Source organism: Carassius carassius, chromosome 46 (genome assembly GCF_963082965.1).
Source record: "Carassius carassius chromosome 46, fCarCar2.1, whole genome shotgun sequence".
Lineage (NCBI taxonomy): Eukaryota > Metazoa > Chordata > Actinopteri > Cypriniformes > Cyprinidae > Carassius > Carassius carassius.
The window spans coordinates 24,322,081-24,349,133 of record NC_081800.1 but is presented as its reverse complement, the minus strand read 5'-3'; the positions used below and the strand labels follow the sequence as shown (position 1 = coordinate 24,349,133).

The following is a 27,053-nucleotide window of genomic DNA, read 5'->3' as shown; positions in this document are numbered from 1 at the left end:
TATTGGTTATTATACTCAACACATAAAAACTATGCATGAAAAAGTGATCTGATGCAATATGCACAGATCTAAATATTAAAAACCTTTGATTTTAACATTTCATTTTTATCGCAACAGCCGTTATAGATGTAATATAAGTGTGCATGGGCAATTTTTGCCCCTTCACCTTGAATTTGTGGAGCTTTTTTGCCACAAGGCCCCATTACCTTCTGACTCTGATACTGAGTAACTAAACACACTCATACATCTGTAATACATTAATATGTGAAGATGAAATTCCGGGCCCATTGTGCCCCACAGTACAAGTCGAAAACATATTTGGAGGAAGCAGTCGCCCAGGCAGCCGCCGGCCAGCTCACGGGAAGAAAGCAGTTACCACACTTACTAAAAGAAGATTAATGTTTTATCCCTCACCCAATAGTGCTCTGTCTCAGAGCGCTGCAGATGGGAGAGAACGGCGAGACCGATGATAGAAGTTCTCTGTGCTTCCCCTCTAATCAGTTTAGCCCATTTCTAATATCAATGGATGACTGATACAAAGAGGAACTTTGATTGATTACATGCCGCAGATGTTCTCGAAATGCATTTGCTTCCTTGCTTTCGGCATCATGAGGCGCCCGTGAGTCATCACAGGAGGATGAACCGGTAAAACGGCACATGCAAGAGAAAAACCCTCGACTCAACTTCAAGTGGGATATCAGACCTAGTCGGGCACAACTAAGTTTGGCAGGTTAGCATGTAGAGGTTCTCATTCATAGATTGTTGTTATTGTTAATTAACTAAAGCTATTATCATTTCCTGACATAAACATAACATAGAAATATTAGATGAAAAACTTGCTTTGGACTCAAGATTTCAAATCTAGAACTTTGTTGATTGATTATCAAGTTGCTAGTAATCATAAAATCTTTGGAGAGTTGCCCTTGATATACGGAGGGAAGGCTGGTGGAGCTCACATGGATGTGGTCCAATCTGAAAACAATGATCAGTGATGAAGGAAGATGGAGCCAAAAATACATTATTTAAAGCAACAGTTTGCAAAAAAAAAAAAAAAAAAAGTGAAGAAAGAAAATTATGTAATTTGATACGATCAAATTGGTGCAATCTAAACTCAGTCTATTCATAACATTTCTTTTTTTTTTTCCTAGGTTTTTTTTAGTTGAAAATGTTTCAGAGAAAATAAAGAAATTTACCATATCAAAAACATTTTCAGGAGATCTGAAGATTATTAAAAATTAGATTGGAGGAAAAAAAGGGCCTAAGATTATCTGACCAAAATATGGAGAAGATGCATAATAATGCAATACATAAAGTGTTGTTTTTATATTTAAAGAAAACCATTTACCAAAAAAATGAAAATTCTGTAAATAATTATATGTTATTTTTGTAGTGGTTTCAGGACAACGGTTTAGAATATCAAGTTACTATACAAATCATTTACTATACAACCATCATTTTGTGGTTTTACATAATTTTCGAACTTGACAAGCTTATGAATTCTTATTATATTGAGAAAAAAAAACAGGATATCCATCCTCCATCCCTGATGTACAGAAGAAAGAAAATCACACAAGTTTAGAGAAACACGAATGCAAGTATACTTACATGACAGAATTAAAATTTAACAGGATGAACTATCCCTTTAAAACAACACTCCCTCTCCCAAAGGCAATGACAGACTAGTAATAATGATAGGCCCAGCTCTGAAACTCTGTTTCAAACAGTTTGTTCCCTGCAAAGTTCAAACACACATTAATATGACTTCATTCAGCAAGCCCTCAGCATCCTAGCAGAGCGTCCCGAGTCACAGTGATTGAAATGTAATTATTGGCAAATGAATTCATCTCCAAGTCCCTGCCAGTGATTGCTTCCTCACTGCAAGTCCATCTGGGCCAACGTAGCGTCTCGTTCACGCCGAATCCTCAATGAGTTCTCTTACACAGCCCACGCTGCGAGTCGTATCACGTGTCCCTGAGCTCTTTTCCATGCCACATCCAGCAGTGGGCCAAGGTTTATAATCTGCCACAAATCCCCTGGTGCTCCAGTACATGTCAGGCTGTCATAATCTCTTCTACATGGGCTGTCAAGTGAAGGCGCTTGTTTTCCATCAAGTGCACGGAGGATGTTGGATTTGCCATTTTGTGAGCGCATTCTGCACTGTCAGTCTGAATGTCCTAGATGCAGAGAAGTCATCTTAAGACAGCTGATCCATGCTACACACCTGTCTGAAAATATCAAGTGGCTGAGTCAACTCACTGATACTACATATTTAAATGTGTATACACTTCACCGGTGATGGGAAAGTACTGAGGAGGTTTGTGCTAACTGATAGCTGGCCTTTGAACTTTGAGCTGTTATGTCAAATGCAATATAGTCCAAAAAAGTCACTTATATAACTCTAGTTACTGTTCAGATGTTTGGGGTCAGTACGATTATTTATTTTATTTCAAATGTGATGTATTCTTGGGTATTTTCAGCATCATTCCTCCAGTCTTCAGTGTCACGTGATTCTTCAGAAATCATTCTAATATGCTGATTTGCTGCGCAAAAGATTGTCTGATTATTAACAATGTTGTAATACATTCTTAGAAAAATATTTTTTTGTAAACTTGGCTCTTACTTGATATCCTACTAGAAACAAAACATGGCAAATGTTTTGATGATTGTTTATAAAGACGTCTCTTAGCAACTAAACTGCAGAGGATAAGCAACGCATTGCAACATTAGCATTTGTTAGACATACAATTAACAGCATTGAAGATGGTGTGCTGTTTTACACACCTGTCTTTGCAAACATTTGCTGAACAGCTATTATCATGTGTTTGTAGAAACTTTGACTCATTGAAGCTTTTTATTTGTTTAGAAGTCAATTAGCTGTGTACATCATACATCTAGGTTTTCGCATGCATTTTAAGTCAGAAAAACTACAAGTGACATTCGATTGCACAGTTTTTTCTTTTTTTTTCTTTTTTTTTTTTTTGTGGAAAGCCGGGAATTCCAGCACAAACTCTGCAGGGAGACACATCTCCAGGACTTCAAACCCCTGCTGAATGCATTAGGTATTTAAAAGATGAAGTTCATTTTGCAGCCTATCAGATTTGGGCTTTGAGATGGATTGCTGCAGTATATCTTCCACAAAATATTTCTTATACCTAAGTGTCTGGATTTAAAAAGAATTGAAAAAGTCTGTTTCATATTTCAGAGTGAGTAATATAATACATCCAGATACCAGACAGCACACAAGGATAGAAGGCAACACTAGGAAAGTGCAGCTGTTTCAGACCAGAGATTCTCATACTCCTAAATAATCCACAAGTAGCAGCATGCAGCATAAAAGAGCATTAAAAATTAGTGATGTTTGTTCATGGGCAGTTGTGATTACCTCTGACACAAGAAGGACCGAGTGTGATAGGTCTCTGTGGAGATTTATGTTTTATAGGGCTTTAGGGAGATATTGAGCGATGACTATGAGCTCCCCAGAGGAAAGGAGAGAGGACTGGAAGACAGATTTGTGGTTGTTCTCCCATGGGCAGCACAGCGCACCATGTGTTTGCCATCTGTTTCGTAGCCAATTACACTGCATGGTGATCAAAACGTATACACAAGACACGTTTCAGTGACTTGTTAGAATGAGACATTCAATCAGAAATCTTGATTTGCTGGTGATGACCTTTCCATGCAACCCCCCATAGACGTTCTGGTGTGAAAATTGGGTGGAAGTGTCTAAAGTACTGCGCCAAGCATGGAATTACTTGAGAAACAGAGACCCATAGTGGAAAGATTGTGGAAGTGCATGTCAAATCATGGATCATAACTATGGATCATACCTTACAGTGGACAATTGTAATTACTAAATCTGACATCACAACCGGCATCAATATGAACTTAAAAATGTGGATCCCATAAAGCAATTAAGTCTCCTTAAAGCAATAGTTTGCCCAAAATTAACATTTTCTGAAAAATTACTCCCCATCAGACCATCTAAGATGTTGATGAGTTTGTTTCTTCATCAGATCAGATCAGATCAGATTTGGAGAAATATGCTTGTGGATTATTGTGATGTTTTTATCAGCTGTTTGGACATCCATTCTGACGGCACCCATTCACTGCAGAGCATCCATTGGTGAGTAAGTGATGGAATGCTACGCTACATTTCTCCAAATATGTTCTGATGAAGAAACAAACTCATCTACATCTTGTATGACCGGAGGGCACTGTCTTTTTTTTTGGGGGGGGGGGGGATTTTTTTCATGAACAAAAGCAATAAATGAAGCATCAGACATAGGTTCATCGTTTAGTTTTACGACTAAACGAATGTTTGAGCATAACTTCACTGGGTAGATGCTAAAATGAGCAATAAATATCCAAAGAACAGTATACTTGCATTGAAGAAGAGATTTGAGCCACCAAAAAAATAATAATAATAATAAAATATATATAATAATAATAATTAAAAAATAGTTTGTATCTAAACATAAATATCTAGTTCTTACCTAAAGAGAAAAGGCAAAAGGCTCATGAGGTATAATACACTGTGATGACTTTATCACTGAAGCAAGAAAGAAAGAAAGAAAGAAGATATGAAATTAAAAGAATGAAGGAAAGACGGGTGGAAATAAGGAAGGAAATAAGAGCTGAAAGGAAAAAAAGAAAGGAATCAAGATGAAGGATAAAGGAAACTAGATGAGTAAAGTTTGTGAACAATTTTCGGAGTTGGCTTGAGAAAACCTAGCCTGAAAGTTTGAAGCAGATGTAAAAGCTTTTGAAAGTTTGAAAGTTTAGATGGATGTTAATAGCATGTTGCTAGCCTGATTTAGCACAAAGCAATGAACACTGTGTAGGGACTCTGTCAATCAGAACACAGTTCATGCATGGAGATCTCTTCTAATGCGCTGTTTATCTGAATCAGGTGTGTTTAATAAAAGAGACATGCAAAATGTTTCATAGCCAGTAACACTGTGTGGTGATCAAAATGTATAAACAAGGCACGTTTCAGTGGCTTGTTAGAATGAGGGATTGAATTGAGAATCACTGTCTTAATGTACAGACGTTTTGACCACTCAGTGAAAGTCTATGGAACTTTCCGTAGATTTAGTTAAAAAAAAAAGATATGCATAACCAGAGTCAGACCAGTCTGAAGATCTCACCTGAGTTTGGTGGTTGTGGCTTGAAAGCTGTATGAAGAGACACATTTTCAAATTTAGTCTCAGAAGAAGAAGAAGCTGAAATTGTAGATCAGTCCGTGGGCTTTCTCAAGCCAATTAATGAACAGAATAAAGGATGAAAAGAAATGTAGAGATGGGGAAAAAAGGAAGGAAAGAAAAGTTGAACGAGAAAATGAAGGAAAGAAAGGAAGTAAAATGAAGAAAGGGAATTAATATGATGAAGAATGTAAAAACTGAAATGTAGGAAGGATGAAAAAAGGAAGGAAATAAAGACTGAAAGCAGAAAAAGGAAAATGAAGGAAGAGAGGAAACAAGTAAAGACTTTTTTTTTTAAGAATGGAAAGGAGGAAGGAAGGAACAGTGTAAAGGAAGAAAAAGAAAATAAATAAAGTAAGAAAAAGGAAAATTGAGGATGTGGAAGAAAAGGAAGAAAATAAAAAAAGAAAGGATGGAAGATGCAAGGGTGGAAATGAAGAAAAAGGCAGAATGGACATGATAAAAGGGAAGCAGAAAACACAGGAAGTAAAGAAATTAAGAAAGATAGGAAAGCATGCAATTGTTGCTGTGTGTGAAGTAAGATCTCTGATCTCCTCAGATTCAGGCTTTAGGCTGATGATGCTGGATGAGAGTGGGCGGAGCTTCTCTTTAGGAACTTCTTAATTGAGATCGGGATCCTCCGGTCGGCTGCTGGAGCATTTATGTATGTGCTGTTTTATTTGGAGGAGCACGCTCACTTAAATTAGGCCAGTTCAATCACACCTGCTCCAGCAGGACCAGACCAGCATTTGATCAAGCAGATGAAGAAATCACAACAGCTGGAATTCAGCACTCACTTCTTTTAGGCCAATTAGCACGGTTCTGACACCATGTAGTGATGTGATCACTCTGTAATGATGCAATTACAAAATAATAATTATATTTCTTGCTCAGCAGAATAATATATGAAAGTGATATACATATGATGATATCTTGTGAAAATAATGCATGAGGGTCACAGCTTTTTAATGCTCAATCTGGCTGTTTGTATTTGCGTTTTTCAAAGCTTCCTGCTGAAAATCAGTACAACATATGAATAACTTGTTATTCATCTCTGATTTTGAGATGAAATCCAGGCTTTTTGGAAACCTTCTAGATTCTGAATGCTTCTCACCATTTGTGTCCCAAGTTAACAGTCCATAGTTTGTTATATAAAGGTAATAATTTGTTAAAAGTTGGTGAAAATATATATATATATTTATGAAAAATTATAATTTCATGAAAATGTAAGGCCATTCAAGATGATGAGATGAGTTTGTAGATTTTTCTCAGAACAAATTTGGAGATATGTAGCATTCCATCACTTGCTCAGCAATGGATGCTCTGCAGTGAATGGGTGCCGTCAGAATGAGAGTCCAAACAACCGATAAAAACATCACAATAATCCATTCAACTCCATGATCCATAGCAAGTCTTCCTGCAGTCCATTCACTGTTTTACTCTCACATCAAAATCCACTGAAATCTTTTTTGAGTAGCTGTACTACTTTCTAAAACATATTTAAATAATGTAATTTTTTTGTTTGTTTTTTTGTTTTGTAAACAGTGCTTGATCTTTGCATATTTCTCTCCTGGTTCAGACTAGACTGATTTTTTTCCACTAAGAAAGCAATATTATGGATAAAGGATTCATATTTTAGTTGGAAGTGAAGGTCTGAAAATAAAAACATCCTGATGTTTTTTTTATACAGCTTTTCACTTCACAAGATGTTAACTGATGGACTGGAGTGGTGTGGATTACTGTGATGTTTTTATCAGCTGTTTGGACTCTGACGGCACCCATTCACTGCAGAGCATCCATTGGTGAGCAAGTGATTGAATATATATATATTTTTTTAATCTGTTCCCATTTAGAAACAAAGTCATCAGGCTGAGTAATCATTTTGCAAATTGCTGGTGATTTGCATAGACTGTCTAGGAGGCATAAGAGTATCATTGTCATTGAAAATGGATACAAACGAAAAAAACACATCAACTGGCTCCATAGCTCAGTGGTTAGAGCACTGGTCTTGTAAACCAGGGGTCGTGAGTTCAATCCTCGCTGGGGCCTCGGGGTAAAAGTGAACATTTAGCTTCAAAACTACAAAAATAAATAAAAAAAAATTGCTTTATCTGTTGTATCATAACACCATTCTAGTTCCCCTCTCCTCCTTTGGAGACTCCATTTCATGTATCCAAATATTTCAGATGTAAAAATTATTCAAAATTAAAATAGCCGTTTTGACTATATCTAAAAACGTAATTTATTCCTGTATTTTCATCATCATTCCTCCAGTCTTCAGAGTCACATGATCTTCCGAAATCATTCTAATATGCTGAGTTGCTGCTCAAGAAACATTTCTTATTATTATCAATGTTGAAACAGTTGCTGCTTCATGTTGTGGAAATCATGATGCATTTTTCAAGGATTCTATGATTAATACAAAGTTCAAAAGAACAGAATTTATTTCAAATCGATAAATCTTTTTTTAACATTATAAATGTCCTTACTGTCATTTTTGATCAATTTAATGTACCCTTGCTGAATAAAAATATTCATTTCTTTACAAAAGGACCTTAAACTTTTAAATGATAGTGTAACTTTTTTAAATAAATATTAAATAACTTGCATTACACAAATCCTTTAGCTGACACTTTTATCCAAAGCGACTCACTTAATACACTATTATGCTAAGCATACATCATTGCACCAATAATACAACAAAACTGAATAAGAAAACTGAAACAAAGGAATATTTAGATTTTTATTTTTTTACATCAGTGCCTCTCATTCTCTCTTGCTGGATGCTTCATGCAGCCCAAAACCACCTGTATGCAACAGCTCAATTAATTCACTAAACATAACGAAATGTGAAATGCAACAAAGAACACTAGTTTAAACAGGGCGAGAACTTGCTGTCAGAGTAGAAATGCCATTTCCTGTTGGAGACTGATAGTCTATGAGGTCATGCTCAAGGTCTCAGCTCTCATCTGCCTCTAGATTGATGTGGTTTCCAAACTTGGCATATAACTGAACCTTCAAATCTCCAAGGAGCTCCTGTATGGACGACACACGACCCTCCAGAGCTTTGATCTCATCCTGCAGAGCTTCCTGTGGATAGCAGAATAGAAGAATGGAAATGTTGAGCAGTACAACAAGGGCTCAAAATAAACACTCGGCAAGCAAGAAACACAAGAACAAATTGGTTTTGCACAGCAAAGGAAGCTAGACGCCAGTTGGCCGGTAACTTTTCTTAGGGATTGAAAAAATGAGATACAAAAAGTCCAACAAAGAAAACATTTTTTACCATCTAACAATTCTGAGAAAAATCCAACAACGTTAAGATGCTGGGCAGTTTTACGTTAGGCTGCTTTGTACATGATGTGCAGCAACTCAAATTGTGCTGATACTAGTAAAATCTATATATTGAATAATGTGTGTTAGATATTACAACCATCTGCAATAAACACCTTAACATAAACAATTTCATAATTCATCAACAGACGCAAAATCTAAGATCTCTTAAAATGATTAAGATGTTTGTCATACACTTTTAAGATATTTTTAAATTTCTGCAGGGATTATATTTCGTTTGCTCCTAAATACATTTTACAGTTTGCACAGGTATATTTTTAGTTGCAAACGCGAGTGAAAAGTTAGCGTGAGACATGCAAAATGCACAACACCGATGTATGCTGCTTAAAAGAGCATGTTGCTCTGATGTAAACAATCATGCATGAGAAGCACATGGGGAACACGTGAGAGATGCGCTGAATGAAAGCACATTCACTCTCTGACAGCAGATGGCGCTAAAATGCAGAAAATGCTGCCCAGAAACCCCATAAATAAAGCGCTACTTTCTAAAACATATTAAAATCATTTTAAATAGCCATTCAGGTTTGTGTATTCACTATGATGTTCATCACAGCACCAAATACTTAAATATTTAGACTTAATAGGCTATTTAGTTTCAAACTTTTTTTTCTTTCATTTTGATATGGACTACAAAATGCCCTAGATATTGTTTAAAAAAAGTGTTTTGATTCTTTATTGTTAATTCACACTTTGCATTAGGGCTTCGTTAGTTAACATTAGTTAATTCATTAGTTACCAAACTGCCAATGAAAAATTCTTCTGAACATTCATTAATCTTAGGTATTCTGATATTCAATAACATCTTAAAATCTAGTTGCAATTGTATTATTTAATGAGCTAACATGAACTAAGAAATTTTTATAAGAGATTAATAACTTCTGTAGCAAATGTAGCTATTGCTCATTGTGGATGTTAATGGTTAACTAATGAGGTCTTATCGTAAAGTGATACATATGGGTCTTTATAGTTCTTTTGAACTTTAATCGGTCTAAAACTTTATATATATTTTCTGTATTGCTGTATTGCTTTATTGTATTTAAATGTTCAGTTATTTTTGTTATAAGAAAAAAGTTAACCTGTTATACTGTATTATGACAATGTATTTTTTTTTACTAAATTTCAAAGACCACAATGATTACACGACTCTTGGGAGATTTGAGCCTACAAGCTTTCCAGCATAGATGTTCAACCATTAGGCTACAAGGTGTTCCAGATTCAGGCACAACACACATAAACACACAGGGTTTGGTTTGGTTTGTGTGGCTCACGTCACCTTCGCTGCCTCCAGCATTTCCTGCGTCTCTTCCTGCGAGTGACTGATGAACACATCTCCGATCTGATACGGGATCAGCATTGCATCGTCCTCACACATCATGAGGTCATCACTGGCATCCTCGAGATTCTGTAAGGATTTCTACAAAAAAAAAGAAAAAAGTTTGATCAGCATCTGCCTGAACAAAATACAACCCAAAATGTAGACAAATCAAAACAATTATTTACCTTTTTGGCCTCGATTTCATCTTTAAGTTCAGACATCCGATTTGTGTTCCTGGCAAACTTGTTGATCTTTTGCTGGTCCTCAAATGTTACATTGACATCTTCAGCTGCCTGTTATGATTTGAGCAAGATTTATAATTAAAAAATGCATTTATAACAATATAAACAACTAATGTTGCTCTCTATTTTTTTTTAAATTCTGCTTGATATAAAAATTCTCAGAAAATAATATTTTATGTCATATAATACAGTTACTTTCTGTGATGCACTTTGTGAATTCCAAAAGGTTGAATTTATATATAATGTAGCTGTATTCTTATGAAATAACCACACAGTGACAAAAACAGATATTTACTTGCACATGATCTGAAGGCAAATGGCCTACTGTAGAGCGATAAACGTAAATGTAAATAAAATAAATAAATGTAAATAAAAAAATTAAATGTCAATGGCAGAAAAATCCCGAATCATGTGACGTTAGCTATTTAGCTGCTCTAAGAAAAAATGAAAACAAATACTCTCCGGAGTCACTCATCGCTCTTTCTCTCGTGCACTGTTTCACATCTTTCAGCCTCACTTACAGGTTACTAAACACGCGCAAAAACACGACGTGAATCTGGACAGAAAGACGTTTATGTAAACACATACCACTCCTTTCTTCATGGTGGCTGCCATCTTGAACAGGAAACGGAGTAACGGACCTCGTGCACGCGCGTGAACGGCGGCGGAATGAAGCACGTGGGTATTCATGAGTTTGTTGTTGCCATTTCGGAAATGTGCTGCCTTTGTAAGAGGGAGAATGACACGGTTTAGACTTGAGCACTTAAGTTGTGCATTTATTTTCTCATTATTATCCGCAGTGCTCGTTGTGGTCAGGATTTTCACAGCACTTAGCCTACTGACATCTTCTGGACAATAATAGCCTAGATTTGTTTCCACATAGACACATACACATTTTATGATGATGATTTAAACCAGTATATCTATACTTTTATGTCCCCAGAGATTGATTTCCTTTCCCCAACTTTATACTTGTAGATATAGCTTTGTCAAAGAACCAGAAATAAAAAATAATAAAAACATCTTGAAAATATTAAAAAATGACAATTAAATGTTATTGTAGGCCTACTTGTTTACATTCTAAAACCCCACAGGGCTGATATGAAGAAAAACCCATGCACTTGAATTCAGCTTGGCCGACTGACTTGTTACTTTAAGTCTTGGATTATTTTAAGATATATTGTAGATATTTTGGTTGTTCCTATTTGCCTGTGCATATTATGCAATTTGTGATTTATAATGTGCTTTTATTTGATGCATTTTCTGTTGCAATACAGTCTTTGTATTGATAAGTGAAAAAAACGACCTTCAAGACATCTCAAACTAACTTATTTAATGTATTTAAGAAATGTATGACAGAAAATGAAGACCAAATCTACATTTTTGGGTGAACCAGGTCTTTCAGCTTCATTATAGCCATGTGAGCGAGACACAAGCTGTTGAATATTTAGTTAACATAATGACAGCGGACACAACCTGACTGAACAAACTCACTCTGGTTGCTAGTACTAGTTTCTTAAACATCCTCTTAGTAAACAGCGTTACACCCAAAGACAAATATTGGGATGATATGCAATTTACCCCCCTTTTCCCAACATTACCATTCATATATGATTATTTTTAAAAGCTATCTTTAATTTCCATGTGTGCATATTTGAGCATCAGTGACAAATATTAATTTGATAAATGTAAAAACTATAATTGCAACTTGTTTGCATTCTGTGCGGTCTTTAATCTTAATGAAAATATGCTTCATTTGGATGATTTAGTGGAATGCCTTCAAGGTTTTTCACTGTTAGCATGTTGCAAGAATTCCTCATGGTGGCAGATTGAGTTCACAGTGACCATGGAGGAATTTGATTGTTCGCCCCCAGTGTGTGCATTTACAATGTGTCTCTGTATACGAAGCTTACATGGCAAAATCAGCTCCTTTGTTCGTTGTCATGCTTTCTGATGAACAGGAAAACACAGCACACTTTACATATTAGAGTGTTCTGCTTGACATTCATTTAATGAGATATTAAAGACGAGTTTACAGTACGTTTTGGCAAAGCAAGAGGATTCCTCAGCTCAAACATCCATGTGTCCATTGAATAGTTGCATTTAGTGGGAATGGACAATGACTGAAACGGCTGAGCGGGGCCTGTGGGAGACAATCGGCATGTGTTTTGTCTGTATTTATGCATGTCGTGCAGTAAGAAGAATTATATTATGTCGAGAAAATTATTATTTTAATTATTATTATATACAGTATATTATTTATACTGTAAGCCTAACACAGCAGTGTATTGTACAAATACTTTGACTTTAGATGTACTTTGCTGTAGGATTTATTTTACAATCTGGAGCTGATGATCAAAACACGGGTTCATCAGGATTCCCAAACAAATCTACAAAAATGTTTGATGATGAGCTTAAACTGATCAGTTTAACAGGCTGGAAAGATGAAACGGTCTGCAATGAATCTGCTGTGAAGTCCAGAGCAGGGTTTTATAGTTAATACAAATGAAACCATTTAAAGAAAGTTATTTTATAAAATATAAATCAGCGTTTATTTTTTATTATGACGTTTCAAAAAAAAAAAAAAAAAATTGACAAAAACAAAAAATAAATAATAATAATAATAAATAATAAAAATAATACTTACTTTAGCTGAAGCGCAAGATGCTCTTTGAAACATCTCTGGAAAAATAGGCTCATCTTTATTACACTGATATACATTTTTAAGGCAACTTGCAGTACCTTTTAAAAGTTTATTTATTTATTATAAATAAATATAATAATATAATATAATATAAAATAACTTTTCTTTATTTTACTACATTTTAAAATGTAATTTATTCTGAAATGTACAAAGCTAGATTTCAGCACCATTCCTCCAGTCTTCAGTGTCACATGATTTACCAGAAATCATTCTAATATGCTGATTTGCTGCTCAAGAAACTTTTCTGATATGATCAATGTTGAAAACCATTGTCCTGGTTCATATTTTTGTGGAAACCAGATTCTTTCAGGATTCTTTGATGCATAGAAAGTTCAAAACTATTCCTAATTGTTTTTCATGTACCTTTCCATGTATTCTGCAATTAAATCATTAAATAAATAAAGACTTAGGTTGGAAAGTTTGATGTCATGTACTCTGTACTCAAGCCCTGGATGAGAGTCATGCTGCGCAAATAAACTTGTGCTATATATCCTCTACACACATCCTGTTTGGGCTCAACCACACCTACAAAACCAGAGCTGTTCTCAGATCAGCCCGACACTTTCTCTGCTTCGGTGCTTTGACTGAAGCAATGGATGATACTGACTGATGCTTATCTTTGATGTGTATGATAATCGTATCTTCTGTATTTAGGTGGAAAAGCTCATCAGTGAGAAACAATAGGACATGATCATGAGTTCATCAGTGCTAATAGGTTTACAGGACATGTCTCATCCACAGTTTATCTCTCAAGTAGCTTCAGGTAATAAGTATTGAGCCCCACCCTCTCTTAGGACAGGTATATGTGTACACACGCGGGCTGACAGACAGCAGACTTGCTTTCATCGAGCTTTGGAAACTGTACACAGACTCTACTTGTCAGTTTGGGGCAGAAGACAGTGGAAAGGTAGATACAAATATTCTGTATTAATTTTGTTTTTATTAATTTCAGTATTTTTATAAAATCTGTATATGCAATTGTCTGTAAGGTTTATAGTAATCAGAAATATTAATTAAAAATGTAATTTTCATCCGTGCATGGGACTGAACCTCCACCCTGCAGCGATCTGTTTTTCTTATTCGGACTTTTAGTGATATGATTAAATGTAACTCTTGTAACAGACTTATTTTGCATATTTTCATCATATTTATGTTTAATAATTATCAATGTCAATGCCGATATTTAGTTGCTGACTTGAAGTGACCATGGGAAACGAGCAATCATCTCCGAAAAAACGGCAGAAGGTGAATTTTTTCCTCTTTTTTTATATATATATATATCGACATAGCTTTATTTTGCAACATCTATATTATAAGTTAAATATACAAGAAAATCTATAATTTATTTTCAAACATTTTAGCAATATCATTATTATATTGTTAAAAGTACAAATATTCTGTGTAGTTCTAAAAACACTATTTTGTTCAAATTAGTCATAGATTATAGCAAATGTTATCAATGTAGCAAGTTTTATGGCAGCAATGTGTTGGTTTTGGAAGATATTTGTGTATAATCTTGATTCAGAAAAGGCATATTATAAATTATTATGCATTATAAATTATATATATATATATACATCAGTTAAAATAGTTAAATAAATGGAAAATACAAAACTATAAACAAATTTCATATAATCAAATATAATCATATTTTTGATGTAAAATAACAACAGATTATGAAAATAACCAGTATAATTCACCAGGCAAATGCTGAGAAAAAAGTCCAAAATGGAGAGCTGAATGGACATGCAGCAGCAGCTCCAGATGAAACTGAACCTGGTATGTATATGATATACTGCACATTTATTCTGTTCATGTAATTTAATTTATCTCATTTTATAATTTCAAAGTAAGCATATAAAGGAGTAAAGCTAAACTGGCTGGCATGTACATTGTTTGGATTAACTCAGCAAGTCAGCCAACAATCGAGAACATGACTCAAAGCTCTGTATAAACTTTGGGTGTTGTAGTCAGGTGCATGGTGGATAAAGCAATGTTTAATTTGCATTTGGTGTGCAATGCTAGTTTGTACTTTCACAAAGCCTTTATAAAAACAAAATGTACTCATAAGTACATTTTCCTTAAATGCTGATGCATGCATTTATTCATGCACATATTAAGAGAGAATGAAAGTTGTACAATGCACATAGAAATAAGGCCAGAAACACACTTTATGCTAGTATGCAAACGCATTCTTGTTGAATATAATTGTACTCTTGTGTCATTTTGGCTTTAACCTCAACTGTTCTTTAAAATGTTGAGTGTGTATAAGAAGTGGGTGTGTATTATGATTTATGACTGGTCAATTCTATTATCATATTGATAACTGAAGGCAATAAATATTATTTGTCCCTGTACATTGCATTCATTATTTTTTTAATATATATATATATATATATATATATATTTCTAGAGACAAGCAAAGAAGCAGCAGTGGAGCAAAAGAGTGAAACCCCACCAGCCCCTGTCACAAATCAACCAAAACCACCAGAAAAAGAGGAGGTAGACAGCAGCAAAGCGAATGGACCCGTGCATGTGGAAACGACCCCTGAGCAAAAAACAACTAAATCATCAGATGCTGAACCACACAAAAAAGCTGCAAAGCCCAGTGGAGATGAGATGTCTAGCTTCATTGGTAAAATGTTCAAAAAGAAAAGCGAACCTGCAGCAGAAAACAACGATTCAGTGGATGCACCGGTCAAAGCAGTGGATCTGAAAATCGACATGAAGCCTGTAAGTAGAAGTTGCAAAAATTTAAACTTACACTTTCTCAGGCCATCCAAGATGTAGAGGAGTGTGTTTCTTCATCAGAAGAACAGATTTTGAGAAATTTAGCAATCCATCTTTTGCTCATCAATGGATACTCTGCAGTGAATGGGTGCCATCAGAATGTGATTCCAAACAGTTGATAAAAACATCACAATAATCCACACCACTGCAGTCCATCAGTTAATATCTTGAAGTGAAGTCTTGTAAGAAAAAAATCCATCATTAAGATGTTTTATCTTAATACATTATTTAATATATATACATATATATATATATATATATATATATATTTTTTAATTGTTGCATCCAGCTAAAATACGATACTATGTGCTTTCTCCGGTGTAAAAGTTTTCTCATCTGAATCAGGAGAGAAATATGCACAGATCAAGCACCATTTACAAGCCAAAACACTCCAAAAGTCTAAAAACGTGGGTTGATTTTGATGTGAGAGGAAAACATGGGATGGACTTTTTAACTGACGATTATGAATAGAAGACTTGTATTTTAGCCTGAAGCAATGATTTAAAGTTAAAAACATCTTGATGGATTTGTTTCTTACAAACATGGAGCTTTTTTGCTTCACAAAGCATTGATTTATAGACTGGAGTGGTGCGGATTACTTGTGAATTATTGTGATGTTTTTATAGCTGTTTGGACTTTCATTCTGATGGCACCCATTTACTGCAGAGCATCCATTGGTGAATCAGTGATGCAATGCTACATTTCTGATAAACAAACAAACATATCTACATCTTGAATGAGGGTAAATACATTTTTCAGCAAATTTTCATTTTTTGTTGAACTATTTTCCTGGCCACTCGATTTGCCTGGCCTCGTCTACAGTGAAACATGGCTGTATTTTAAACATCAAATATTGCTAATTAGCTATGATTTGTTTTTGTTTTTTTGCTGTTAGTTTGGAGGAAAAAAACATTATTTGACTAAAAATTTGGAATGCAAAAAAATCTTGAAGTACCAAGAATGCTTTAGTACGTTTAGCTGATTTTAACATGAAAGTTTTCTGCCGAGCATCTACCAGGTAACAACAAATCCAAATAAATGCACTTTGACTCTGACCAATTTCTCATTACAAAAGGATAAAGTATTAATTAACGCAGACCAAAAGGAGATTCTTGAGGAAGTCGCGGAGAAGATCAAGTTGCAATTGGTTGACTCCATTCCTGTACAACCCATAAGTTCAGGTTTACTGACAAAGCACGTCCTGTTGGAGTCCTCAAACACAGATGAGATCTTTCCAGACTGGCCTGCTACACACGAACCAGTAGATGTTAGAGAAGAACCAGTAGCTGAAGAGCCAGTTAAAAGAAAAGCCAGTGAGTTACATACAGGACATCTGAAGTCTGAAGAGGAACTATTGGTTGATGCCCAGGCTGTAGAAGAAGAAGAACCTAAAACTGAGGATGCTGAAAAGGCCTTGAAAGAAGACACAGAACTCCTACAACTTGTTGAAAGCATAACATCAGAAGAAAAGAAACAAGCATGTGAGAACAAGCCAAATGGTATCAAACAGATTAGTGATAAACTCAACGCTGATAGTGTGTCTCCAGTTGTACAATTAGCAGTTGATACTGTCGATGTTGAGGAACCAGTCGTTGGAGCTGATGAGCCATTGCTGGTTGCTGAAGAAATTGCAGACATTGTTGAGGAAATCTTCCACATCACTCAGGAGCAAGAAAGCCTTGATGCAGAAGAGTCAGAAGAACATCAAAGGAACATGTGCAAGGAGACTTTGGTCGTTACAGAAGAACCATTACCATCATCTGTGGAAGCAGCGCTGATTGCCGGAAAAGAAATCGCTCCTGCCACTTCTGAGTTCATCTTAGCTGTTAATAGATCGATGACTGTAGATGAGGACAGTTGGGTGATAATTCAAAAACTGGCTCGACCGCAGAACATCTCTGGACTTTTAGAAGAACCTGCACTCACTAGAACTAAATGGTATTCAGCAGATTCTTCTCAATTGCTTTCCCAACTGAGGTCCACATGCACTAAAGTTTTAGAAGATGCTTCATATAAGCCGCTCAGTGTCGATGTATGTGCTGATGAAAGCACTATTCACATCACAGTTGAGCTTTGCCCGGATGAGCTCACATATCTGAATAAGGTCAGTTACAATACCGATGATTTTTCGACAAGAAAACCGCTGCATGGACAAACTCACCGCATGCGATTCACTCAAAAAGCAGAAATATTGTAAAACATTATTAGAATTTAAAATGACTTTGTGTTTAAATATATTTCATATTTGTGATCCTGGACAACAAAATCAGTCTTGTATGTAAATTTTGGAAAACAACAAAATCTGAGAGCTGAATAAATAAGCTTTCCATCGATATATAGTTTGTTAGGATAGAACAATATTTGGAATACTATTTGAATATCTGGAGTCTCAAAATGTTAAAATATTGAGAAAATCGCATTTAAAGTTGTAAGTTGTCCAAATGAAGTTCTTAGCAATGCATATTTCTAATCAAAAATTAAGTTTTGATATATTTACGGTAGGAAATTTGCAAAATATCTTCATGGGGCATGATCTTAACATAATATCCTAGTGATTTTTGGCATAAAAGAAAAATCTATAATTTTGACCCATAAAATCTATTTTTGGCTATTGCTACAAATATACTTAAGACTGCTTTTGTGCTCCAGGGTCATATTTAGCGCTTAATTATTGTCAATTATCATTAGTCCTCAATTATTAATAATAATGGATCTATTATAAATGTTGAAAGCAGCCTAATATGTATATGTAAACAAAAATACAATATTTCAAGATTTTTTTGATGAATAGAAAGCTAAATGAACAGCATTTATTTCATCTTTATATTCTTACTAATAATAATATCTAAAACCTTATTTGAAATATATAATAATCGTATATGCTTCAATTTATCAATATTAAATTGTAATAATATTTCACAAAATTCATGTTTTACTGTATTTTTGATCATAAGAGGCTTTTATAACAATAAATATATCATTCTAATATTATTCCAAACATTTGACTGGTAGTTTACCGGTCTCAGACATTTAAAGTGTTTGTTTTGTCTTTATAATTAATTCATTAAAAATAAATAAATGTTTGTTTATTTATTTATTCATTCATTCATTCAAAACATTTATCTAGTAGTTTAACTGTCTTCAAGGGTGTGTTTGTTTTGTCTTTTATTCATTCATCTAGTAGTTTAACTGTCTTAGTTAAGTGTTTCTTTTGTCTTTTTCTTGTGCATTTTACATTTGCATGAAATCTAACAACTAATGAAGAGCTACTGTAACTCTACTGTACACCAGTCATCACCAACCAGATGTTGTTGAGTTACATCTTTCACATGTTCAACTTTCCACAGAAATATAACAAGCAAAACATACTGTATATTCTAAATATGACACACTTTACTGCCATTTAAAACACATGCAGACTTTAAATCCAGCACATTGCTGAATATCAATGAGTGAGGGGGGGGAACAGGCGTTAATAAAAGGATGATTGTTGCTGCTGGCTGGAGTAGGCAGAGGCATGGATGGAATTGTGCCTCTATTTCAATGCATCTATTGCACATCAGCTGTAAGGGTTGTAATACATTCCCAAGGGCTTATTCTCTGGATTTGTCTATAGGATCCAGTGGACATAAAGACCAGCACAGAGCCGGAGCCGGTGGCTGAAGCTCTCAAACCCAGTCCAGTGGAAGCTGCACAAGAAAATAACCCGTCAGAGGAGGCCAAAGCAGCAGAGAAGACAGTTATGAACTTTTTCAAAACATTTGTAAGTACATTTTAATTGCTTTGGGTGATTTGAATGCTGTTTGAATTCTCTTTCAAATTACATTTTTGTTTTAATTGCACTGAAATGCATAAACTCATCGGTGTTTTAAGCTAAGCTACAATCATAAGTTTCAATATTATTGAGAAACACAAGCATGCAGTGTTTATAAAAAAAAAAAATTTATAAGAGTAACAAGTGTGTATTAGTTTAAACTGAAAAATCTAGACTTGTTGTTCCAGACTAAAATGATGCATTTTTACTCTATCATTGAGGTATTTGTTACACTGCATTTTTTTTATCTGTTAAACTCTTGTTTGGCACTCTGTTGAATCAATCTTTTGGACATGTCAGACTGTGGCAGGCTTTTGTTTGCTGCATAATGTAAGCTCACAAGGGAGGCCTGTGCGTTTGGAGTTGTGATAAAGCACGGGAAGGCCTACGCCGTCTCCAGAGGACAATGGCTGACTCAACACCAGATACATGCTCAGATCGGCCCCTGCCAGCGAGCTCTTTGTGTGCCTGTGGCAAAGCAAGCCCGGCTAAACTGCGTCTGGATTTGACAGACAGGCTTTATCCTCACAAAAGATGCTTTTTTTGATATCTCTGTCTTAGACTAGGTCCAGTTTGGAGAAATGGAGTACCTGAAGGAGCAGTATATGCTTAAACACACCACCCTGATGGTGTTTCAAAGTCACTCTAATGTTTACGTGTCTCATTCTCTTTTCTGCATGTGAAGGTCACTCCGACCAAAACAAGCAAAGAAGCCAAAGCCACTCCTGATGCTTCTAAAGAGCAGGTAATAAAGCCTTGACTCTCACAGCATTACTCATTCATATTCATCAGATATTATATTATATTATATTATATTATATTATATTATATTATATTATATTATATTATATTATATTATATTATATTATATTATATTATATTATATTATATTATATTATATTATATTTTTTCTTATAATATAATTTTTAGTGAGAGCAGTCTACAGAACCTATTTCATACTTTCTGCTTAAGATTTTTATTTCTGCATAGGATTGCTTTTAATGATTATTATAGGGCTGAACATTTTTAGTGTGACACCCTAAATTCTGACTTTAGAACTTCTCTCATAGGGCTTCAGCTTCATTCATTCATTCATTCATTCATTCATTCATTCATTCATTCATTCATTCATTCATTCATTCATTTATTTGTTCATTCATTCATTCATTCATTTGTTCATTCATTCATTTATTCATTTATTTGTTCATTCGTCCATACATTCATTTGTTTGTTTCTTCATTCTTTAATTCAAGACAGTTTTATTGATACATTTATAAATAAATATAAAATAATGTAATGTAATATTTATTTTTTTATTTCAGCAGGCTTCATTTATACATTTATGAACAAGTAAACTTAAGCATGCCTTTTTCTTTTCTTTTTTACAAATGCATGAATATAATATATATATTTATTTACTTATTTATTTGTTTAAGCATGCATTATTTATTTAAGCATGCTTTATACATTTGTGAATAAATATAAAAATATATTAATTTATTAAATTGTTTATTTATCTAAGCTTTATTTTTAAATCTGTATGTATAAATGAATTAAATATAAAATGCATTTATTTATTTATTTATTTGACTAAGGATGGTTAGTTCATTACAATTATGAATAAATAATAGAAAATTAGGAAATACAATGTATTTATTTGTTTATTGATTGATTGAGTGATTTATGTATGTATTATTATAAGCATGCTTTATTTTTAATTATTTATAAATTTAGGTTTAAATAAAAAATATATATATAATAATTCAGACTTAGGTTTATTTGCAAAAAAAAACAAAAAAAAAAAAACGTCAGATTATTGTCCTAAATACAGATGATTCTTGGTATTTATTGTCTTAACGTCTGTTCTTTAGTCACAGAAAGAGACCCCACCAGCACCATCAACTAATGTGAGCCATTTAATTATTAATTATTTATTTATTGCTTTTGTAATATTTCTACCTTTTGCATCATTTCATTTCATTCATAAGCAAAAAGTTGGTTTTGAGGTGTGATTAGTTGACAATAAAGCATTATAGAAGGGAAAAAAAGTATACTCACCTGCTGTTTTGTGCTTGAAATGAAACAAACTGCATTTTTTTCTGAGGTACAGGAAGCACCCAAGGCACCTCCTCCTCCTCCCCCAGCGCCACCTAAGATGGAAAGCAAAGCAGAGTCGGCGGTAAAGAAAGAGGACACGTCTGCAACAAAAGCAGCGGCAGCAGCTGCAACAAAACCAGAGGGATCTGCCAAGAGCAAAACTAAAGACAGTGCATTAAGCAAACTCTTCCGTTCAAAGGTAAGCCCAAACCTGACAGCAGAAACAATAAAGCACATTAATAAAACTATTCTGTTTGGTTCTGGGGTGAGCATGAAGATTTCAGTAGTGGTAAATGATAACAGGCTATTCTGATATTAACAGAACTGACACATTACTGTTAACTCCAGACATGCAAATTCAAAGATCTACTGTTAAGAGCTGGAATCAGAGCCTAAAACTAACATTTTGCCACACCAGCCAATGGCAAAATGTACCAGCCATAAATGTTTTTTACCAGCCATAAAACTGTCTGTGCATTATTTATTTAAATAAATAAACAAATTAATTAATTAAAACATAAACATGCTGAACAAATTAAGGAAACACATCCAATTGCAATTATTATTTAATCAAATGATGAAAAATAAACTCTAAACTACATCTATAAAGAAGTCACTATATTACTATTGAATTGTAAAGTATTTCATAATAATAATTTTTTTTTCATTTATATAATAATAAAAAATTTATATTATTGTAATTGTTTATTATTATTATTATTATTATTATTATTATTTAATCAAATTATATATATATAAAAAAAAAACTTGGTAACACTTTAGCTAACAACTAATGGTCCATTGGTTAATGTTAGTTAATTCATTTATTAACATGAACAAACAATGAACAATACACCTATTACTGTATTTATTCATCTTTGTTAATGTTAGTTAATTAAAATACAGTTATTCATTGTTAGATCATGCTTTTTCACAGTGCATTAACTAATGTTAATAAGCACAACTTTTGATCTGAATAATGCATTAGTAAATGTTATTAGTTAATAGTTAAAATATTATTATTATTATTATTATTATTAATCAAATTAAAAATTAAACAAATCTGTAAAAAAAAAAAAAAAAAAAATATATATATATATATATATATATATATATATATATATATATATATAATTATAACACCATTGAATTGTAACATTTAATATTTTAACGTAAATAATAATAATTATTATTATTAAAAAAGTATTGTTAAAACACATGGTACATACACCTTTTCAAAAGTTAAAATCAAGCACTTTTCATTTTCAATGTGCATTTTCAAGCTTTTGCAGCACTTTTATGGTTCAGAATGTATCACCTGTCTGAATTGCATATAAGATTGCATAATCTAAATAGCTAACATAAAATATAAAATTAAAAAAAAGAAAGATTTTATCATAGGATAGGGCTGCAATATTTTGAGATAATCATTATTTTTGATCGCTCTTGATATTGTAATACAGGGTATCTGCAGGATTTTTTAACTCAAATGTAAGGCTTTTAAACCATTTTAAAACTTACACAAATAAAATGAATATTGTATAAGGGGTGCAGGGCAATGTCTATGGTAGCATATTAAATTGTAAAATGACTGCAGAAAAGCAGGATTTACAGTTCAGATACAGGTTTTCACCACAACAAAAAGAGTTATAAAATGATCATTTTCCCATTTCAGCCTTTAAACCAAACATGTGACTGGTTATAATGCTCAGCGCTGAAAAAAGAAAAGAAAAAAAACTAATAAAGAAATCTATGATGCAATGTCAGCAGATCAAAATGTAATGCCACAGTCAACATCTTCATTCATGTTTACATTTAAGTTAATAAGGACAGCCTTCATAGATTTAGTTTACTGAGCTGGGGCAATCCTGCACCCTTATCTTGAATTTGGAGGGCTTTTTTGTTTGCTTTGGTGGCAACGCTGACTGAAGCAGGAACCTCCCGATATGTTTTTATCTCCCACTCTGTTCCATCAAAAATGACTGACAGATTACACCACAGCCACACACGAGTTGTTCTCATTTTATATAAACGGCGAAAGCAATTAGGCTTATTTTATCTAAAAAGTGAAGTAAATAAATAAAATACACTGCATTAAAATTCAAGCATTTAAAAGGATTTCCAGCACCCCTATGAACAGTACTACTATTCATGGCTGTTTTTTGTTTGCTTTCCAATGTTAAACCATAGAGCTTTTATTTTGGTGGAAAACAGCAGAGGATTTTTTTCTTTTGAAATGCTTTTCTCTCGTTTACAACTTATTTATAAACCATTGTCGTTACGAGTTTGGGAAGATTTTTTATGCATGTTGCATGTGACTCGAACTCACAGTTTATGTGGAGCAGCATTTACTGCAGAATCAGATTACATATTTATACACAGTCTTTGCAGTGTTTTCACACAACGGCATTATACCATGTATCATTTATTTAATTAGTGGAAAACTCATTGGAAATAATGAATGAATCAGTGAAGGTCCATTATGGTGATATCACAGCAGCCACTGCCTCACTTCACAACAGCTGCCAACCAAACCATGTGACTCTCCATTCCACCGATTCATAACTTACATCAGATTTATTCAGGCCCTTGTAAAGGCTTTGTGTAACCAGTGACTTAGCATTTGTCCCTGCTAGAATAAATGGCCAGCATAAAGTGCCGTAGGAATTGTAGATTATTGCAAAATTTAATGCCAATATTTGCTTGCCTGCAGCCTGTTGTGGTGGAAGAGAAAAAGCCGGTTGAGGTGCAGGTAAATACATTTAGCTGATCGATTATCTCTTTGTGGGCTTCATGGTGGTGGGACTGTCTTCCTGAATAATTCATCTACTACTGAATTCATCTACTATTTACACTTCTGTACATGGCACTTTCTATGAACAGGTTATAAAACAGTGTTGCATTACTGACACGCTCCTCAAAGAGTGAAGTTATATCGGATGAACTATACTAAAAAAAAAAATCTAAACAAATATATTTTTAACCAAGATATTGGCCATTTTTTGCATGTTTTTATATATTGTAAATGTAAATGTTTAGATATTTTGCCTTCTATATTACAGTTCAAGAAAACACATGCAAACATGTAAAACATTTGAATAAAAATCAGTGAGCAAAATAATTTAAAATGCTCAAAAAATGCAATATTGCACTATATAAAAATATTAAACATTATTAATAAATAATAAACATTTTCTTTAGAAGGCCATCCATCTTTGTATTTAGCCTAAATGTAGGCTACTGTAAGACTGGAAATGTATTTTCTTGCTCCAAAATACATTTAGAAATATATATTTAGAAATATATAAATATATGTAATAAAAAACAAAATATATTTTCTATTTTAAAAATATATTTAATTGATCTTTGCAACATATATTTAGCATATATTTCACATATTCCATATGGGTTTACATGCAATTTAACAATTTATTTTGTTAATAGGGTTGCAAACTAGAGCAAAGGAGAGGGAAAGAGAGATAGAGAGCGACGAATAGATAGACTGAGCATCTTCTTCAATCCCCTCACTGTTCTTTTCACTTACTGTATATATTTTACAGTCTTCTCTGATCTTTCTCTGACACATCAGGTCGACGCGTCTAAGAGCAGCACTCTCGAGGCCGCCGCCAAACCTGATGAACCTCCAGCACAAAAACCAGAGGAGAAGAAACCAGAGAAAAAATCCACTTTTGGAAGCATGTTCAAACCCAAGGTAAAGCCCAGATGAGTGTGAGTGTATCAGATGTGTTTCTGCGTGCAGTAACAGATTTGTGTGACTTTGAGGTACTGCTCGGTCAGGTGAGCAGCGTCCAGCATCTCCCACATGTCTGCTGCAGCGGTAAACACCGCTTTACCAGGCCCTTTATACATTAACCAGCTGCTCTGCTCGAGCTCACGCCTGACACCGGCGTGTGTGTGTGTGTCTGTTCTCTCACACTACAAGTGCAATGGAGTCAAAACACACACAGTGTCAGTGGCACAGTTATTAATCACCTTAATATTTCAGTAATGGAATATAGACTGTTTTCTGAATAAATAAATTACACTAAAATCCTTTATTTTCATATGACACATTTTTGCTTTCTCTTTCTTTTTTCTTTCAAACTGTCAAACTTTCAAACTTCCTTGTTTTCTTTCTTTCTTTGAAACTTTATTACACACTTCCTTCCATTTCTCTTTCTTTCTTTCTTTCTTTCTTTCTTTCTTTCTTTCTTTCTTTCTTTCTTTCTTTCTTTTTAATTAAGTTCTAATAAAGTGTGTATGTGTGTGTATATATAATGTTGTTTTATACATTTTATACATTTTAATTAAAAATAATATAAAATAATACAGTTTAATTTGAAGTCAAAGTTTTTATAATATTTTTTAAAGTCTCCTATGCTCACCAAGGCTGCATTTTCTTGATCAACTTTACAGTAATATTGTGAAATATGATTACAGTTTAAAACAACTGAAATCATTCTAATATGCTGCTCAAATTAAATATTTAAATATTAGAATTGTTTAATTATTAAAGGGTTTATATAATTTTAATCACAATTCTGATTGTTGGGTGAACTAACCCTTTAAGTTGCAAACAGTTGTGCTGCTGTTATAGTTTTTGAGGATTCTTTGACCAATTTTTATATTACATTACATTATTAATTGTAATACTGTCTATTTTGATCACTTTAAAGCTATCTTGCTGAATAAAAGCATTCATTTCTATGTTCTTTTTTTTAAACGTACTAACCTCAAACTTTTGAACAAAAGTGTACAAAATATAAAATATAATTTATTTCTATCAACATAAGGCACCAGAGCCCAAGAAGGAGACTCCAGCTGCTCCTCCTGCGGCAGAAGCTGCTCCGGTTGCGAAGGCCAAAGAGGAGGCACCGCAAGCGGCCCCGGACAACAAATCAGCCGAAAGCACAGATAACGCCTCCCCAAACATGCCCCACAAGCTGGAGAAGAGGAACTCCTTCCAGCTGTTCTTAAAAAACCTGGCTAAGTAGAAACGCGGAGATTCTCCAGGGTTAGGGATCCCACTCAAACCTGTGAGCATTTGCAATCTGTGTAGTCTAACTCTTCAGTTGTATGTAGTTTTCCGGTTACCGTATTTTCCGGACTATAAGTCGCACTTTTTTTCATAGTTTGGCTGGTCCTGCGACTTATAGTCAGGTGCGACTTATTTATCAAAATTAATTTGACATGAACCAAGAGAAATGAACTAAGAGACATGAACCAAGAGAAAACATTACTGTCTCCAGCCGCGAGAGCGCCCTCTGGCGGCTGGAGACGGTAATGTTTTCTCTTGGTTCTAAATAAATGCGACTTATAGTCCAGTGCGACTTATATATGTTTTTTCCCTCATCATGGCGTATTTTTGGACTGATGCGACTTATACTCAGGTGCGACTTATAGTCCGAAAAATACTGTAAATGCTGTCGAGAAACATTTTGTAATTCTGTCCGATGTCTAACCATCCTGAGTATTTTGATATTGCTGGCTATTAATCTTACAACAGTGATCTTTTAGGTGATGAAATGATTAATTG

The 27,053-nt window shown here is 34.0% G+C and overlaps 2 protein-coding genes and 1 non-coding gene across 7 annotated transcripts; 2 read left to right on the top strand and 1 right to left on the bottom strand.

The window, feature by feature from the left end:
- Nucleotides 1-7,177: 7,177 nt before the first annotated feature.
- On the top strand, nt 7,178-7,250 carry trnat-ugu (transfer RNA threonine (anticodon UGU)). The gene has a single exon. It is a non-coding gene; the product is annotated as a tRNA-Thr (tRNA).
- A 678-nt stretch (nt 7,251-7,928) lies between these two features.
- LOC132128973 (prefoldin subunit 4-like) lies at nt 7,929-10,848 on the bottom strand. Its single transcript, XM_059540394.1, has 4 exons — nt 10,701-10,848; nt 10,056-10,163; nt 9,829-9,969; nt 7,929-8,291 (listed from the first exon to the last, which is right to left on the bottom strand). The coding sequence occupies exons 1-4, from the start codon at nt 10,800-10,802 to the stop codon at nt 8,160-8,162; spliced, it is 483 nt and encodes a 160-aa protein (XP_059396377.1). The 5' UTR covers nt 10,803-10,848; the 3' UTR covers nt 7,929-8,159.
- A 2,626-nt stretch (nt 10,849-13,474) lies between these two features.
- Nucleotides 13,475-26,576, top strand: LOC132128971 (muscle M-line assembly protein unc-89-like). 5 transcript variants are annotated; one of them, XM_059540389.1, is made up of 13 exons: nt 13,475-13,723; nt 14,004-14,061; nt 14,520-14,595; nt 15,230-15,549; nt 16,682-17,087; nt 17,166-17,710; nt 19,223-19,369; nt 20,106-20,165; nt 21,292-21,327; nt 21,525-21,716; nt 24,231-24,269; nt 25,107-25,229; nt 26,311-26,576. In XM_059540389.1, exons 2-13 carry the CDS (start codon nt 14,023-14,025, stop codon nt 26,509-26,511), a joined length of 2,184 nt encoding a protein of 727 aa, XP_059396372.1. In that variant the 5' UTR covers nt 13,475-13,723; nt 14,004-14,022; the 3' UTR covers nt 26,512-26,576. The 5 variants fall into 5 exon arrangements, with proteins under 5 accessions (XP_059396372.1, XP_059396374.1, XP_059396376.1 ...); XM_059540390.1 differs by having other exon boundaries at nt 13,477-13,723; nt 21,531-21,716; XM_059540391.1 differs by lacking the exon at nt 21,292-21,327.
- Nucleotides 26,577-27,053: the final 477 nt, after the last annotated feature.

Bases quoted from the DNA above. Each gene is read 5' to 3' on its own strand.
- LOC132128973 (XM_059540394.1), bottom strand. From the start codon at position 10,802: ATGAATACCCACGTGCTTCATTCCGCCGCCGTTCACGCGCGTGCACGA. The intron at 9,970-10,055 runs GTAAATAATTGT...TTTTTTTTGTAG, and splicing joins ATGAAATCGAGGCCAAAAAG to AAATCCTTACAGAATCTCGA. The intron at 8,292-9,828 runs GTGACGTGAGCC...TGCTATCCACAG, and splicing joins AAATGCTGGAGGCAGCGAAG to GAAGCTCTGCAGGATGAGAT.
- LOC132128971 (XM_059540389.1), top strand. From the start codon at position 14,023: ATGGGAAACGAGCAATCATCTCCGAAAAAACGGCAGAAG. The intron at 17,711-19,222 runs GTCAGTTACAAT...ATTTGTCTATAG, and splicing joins AGCTCACATATCTGAATAAG to GATCCAGTGGACATAAAGAC. The intron at 21,328-21,524 runs GTGAGCCATTTA...TTTTTTTCTGAG, and splicing joins CACCAGCACCATCAACTAAT to GTACAGGAAGCACCCAAGGC.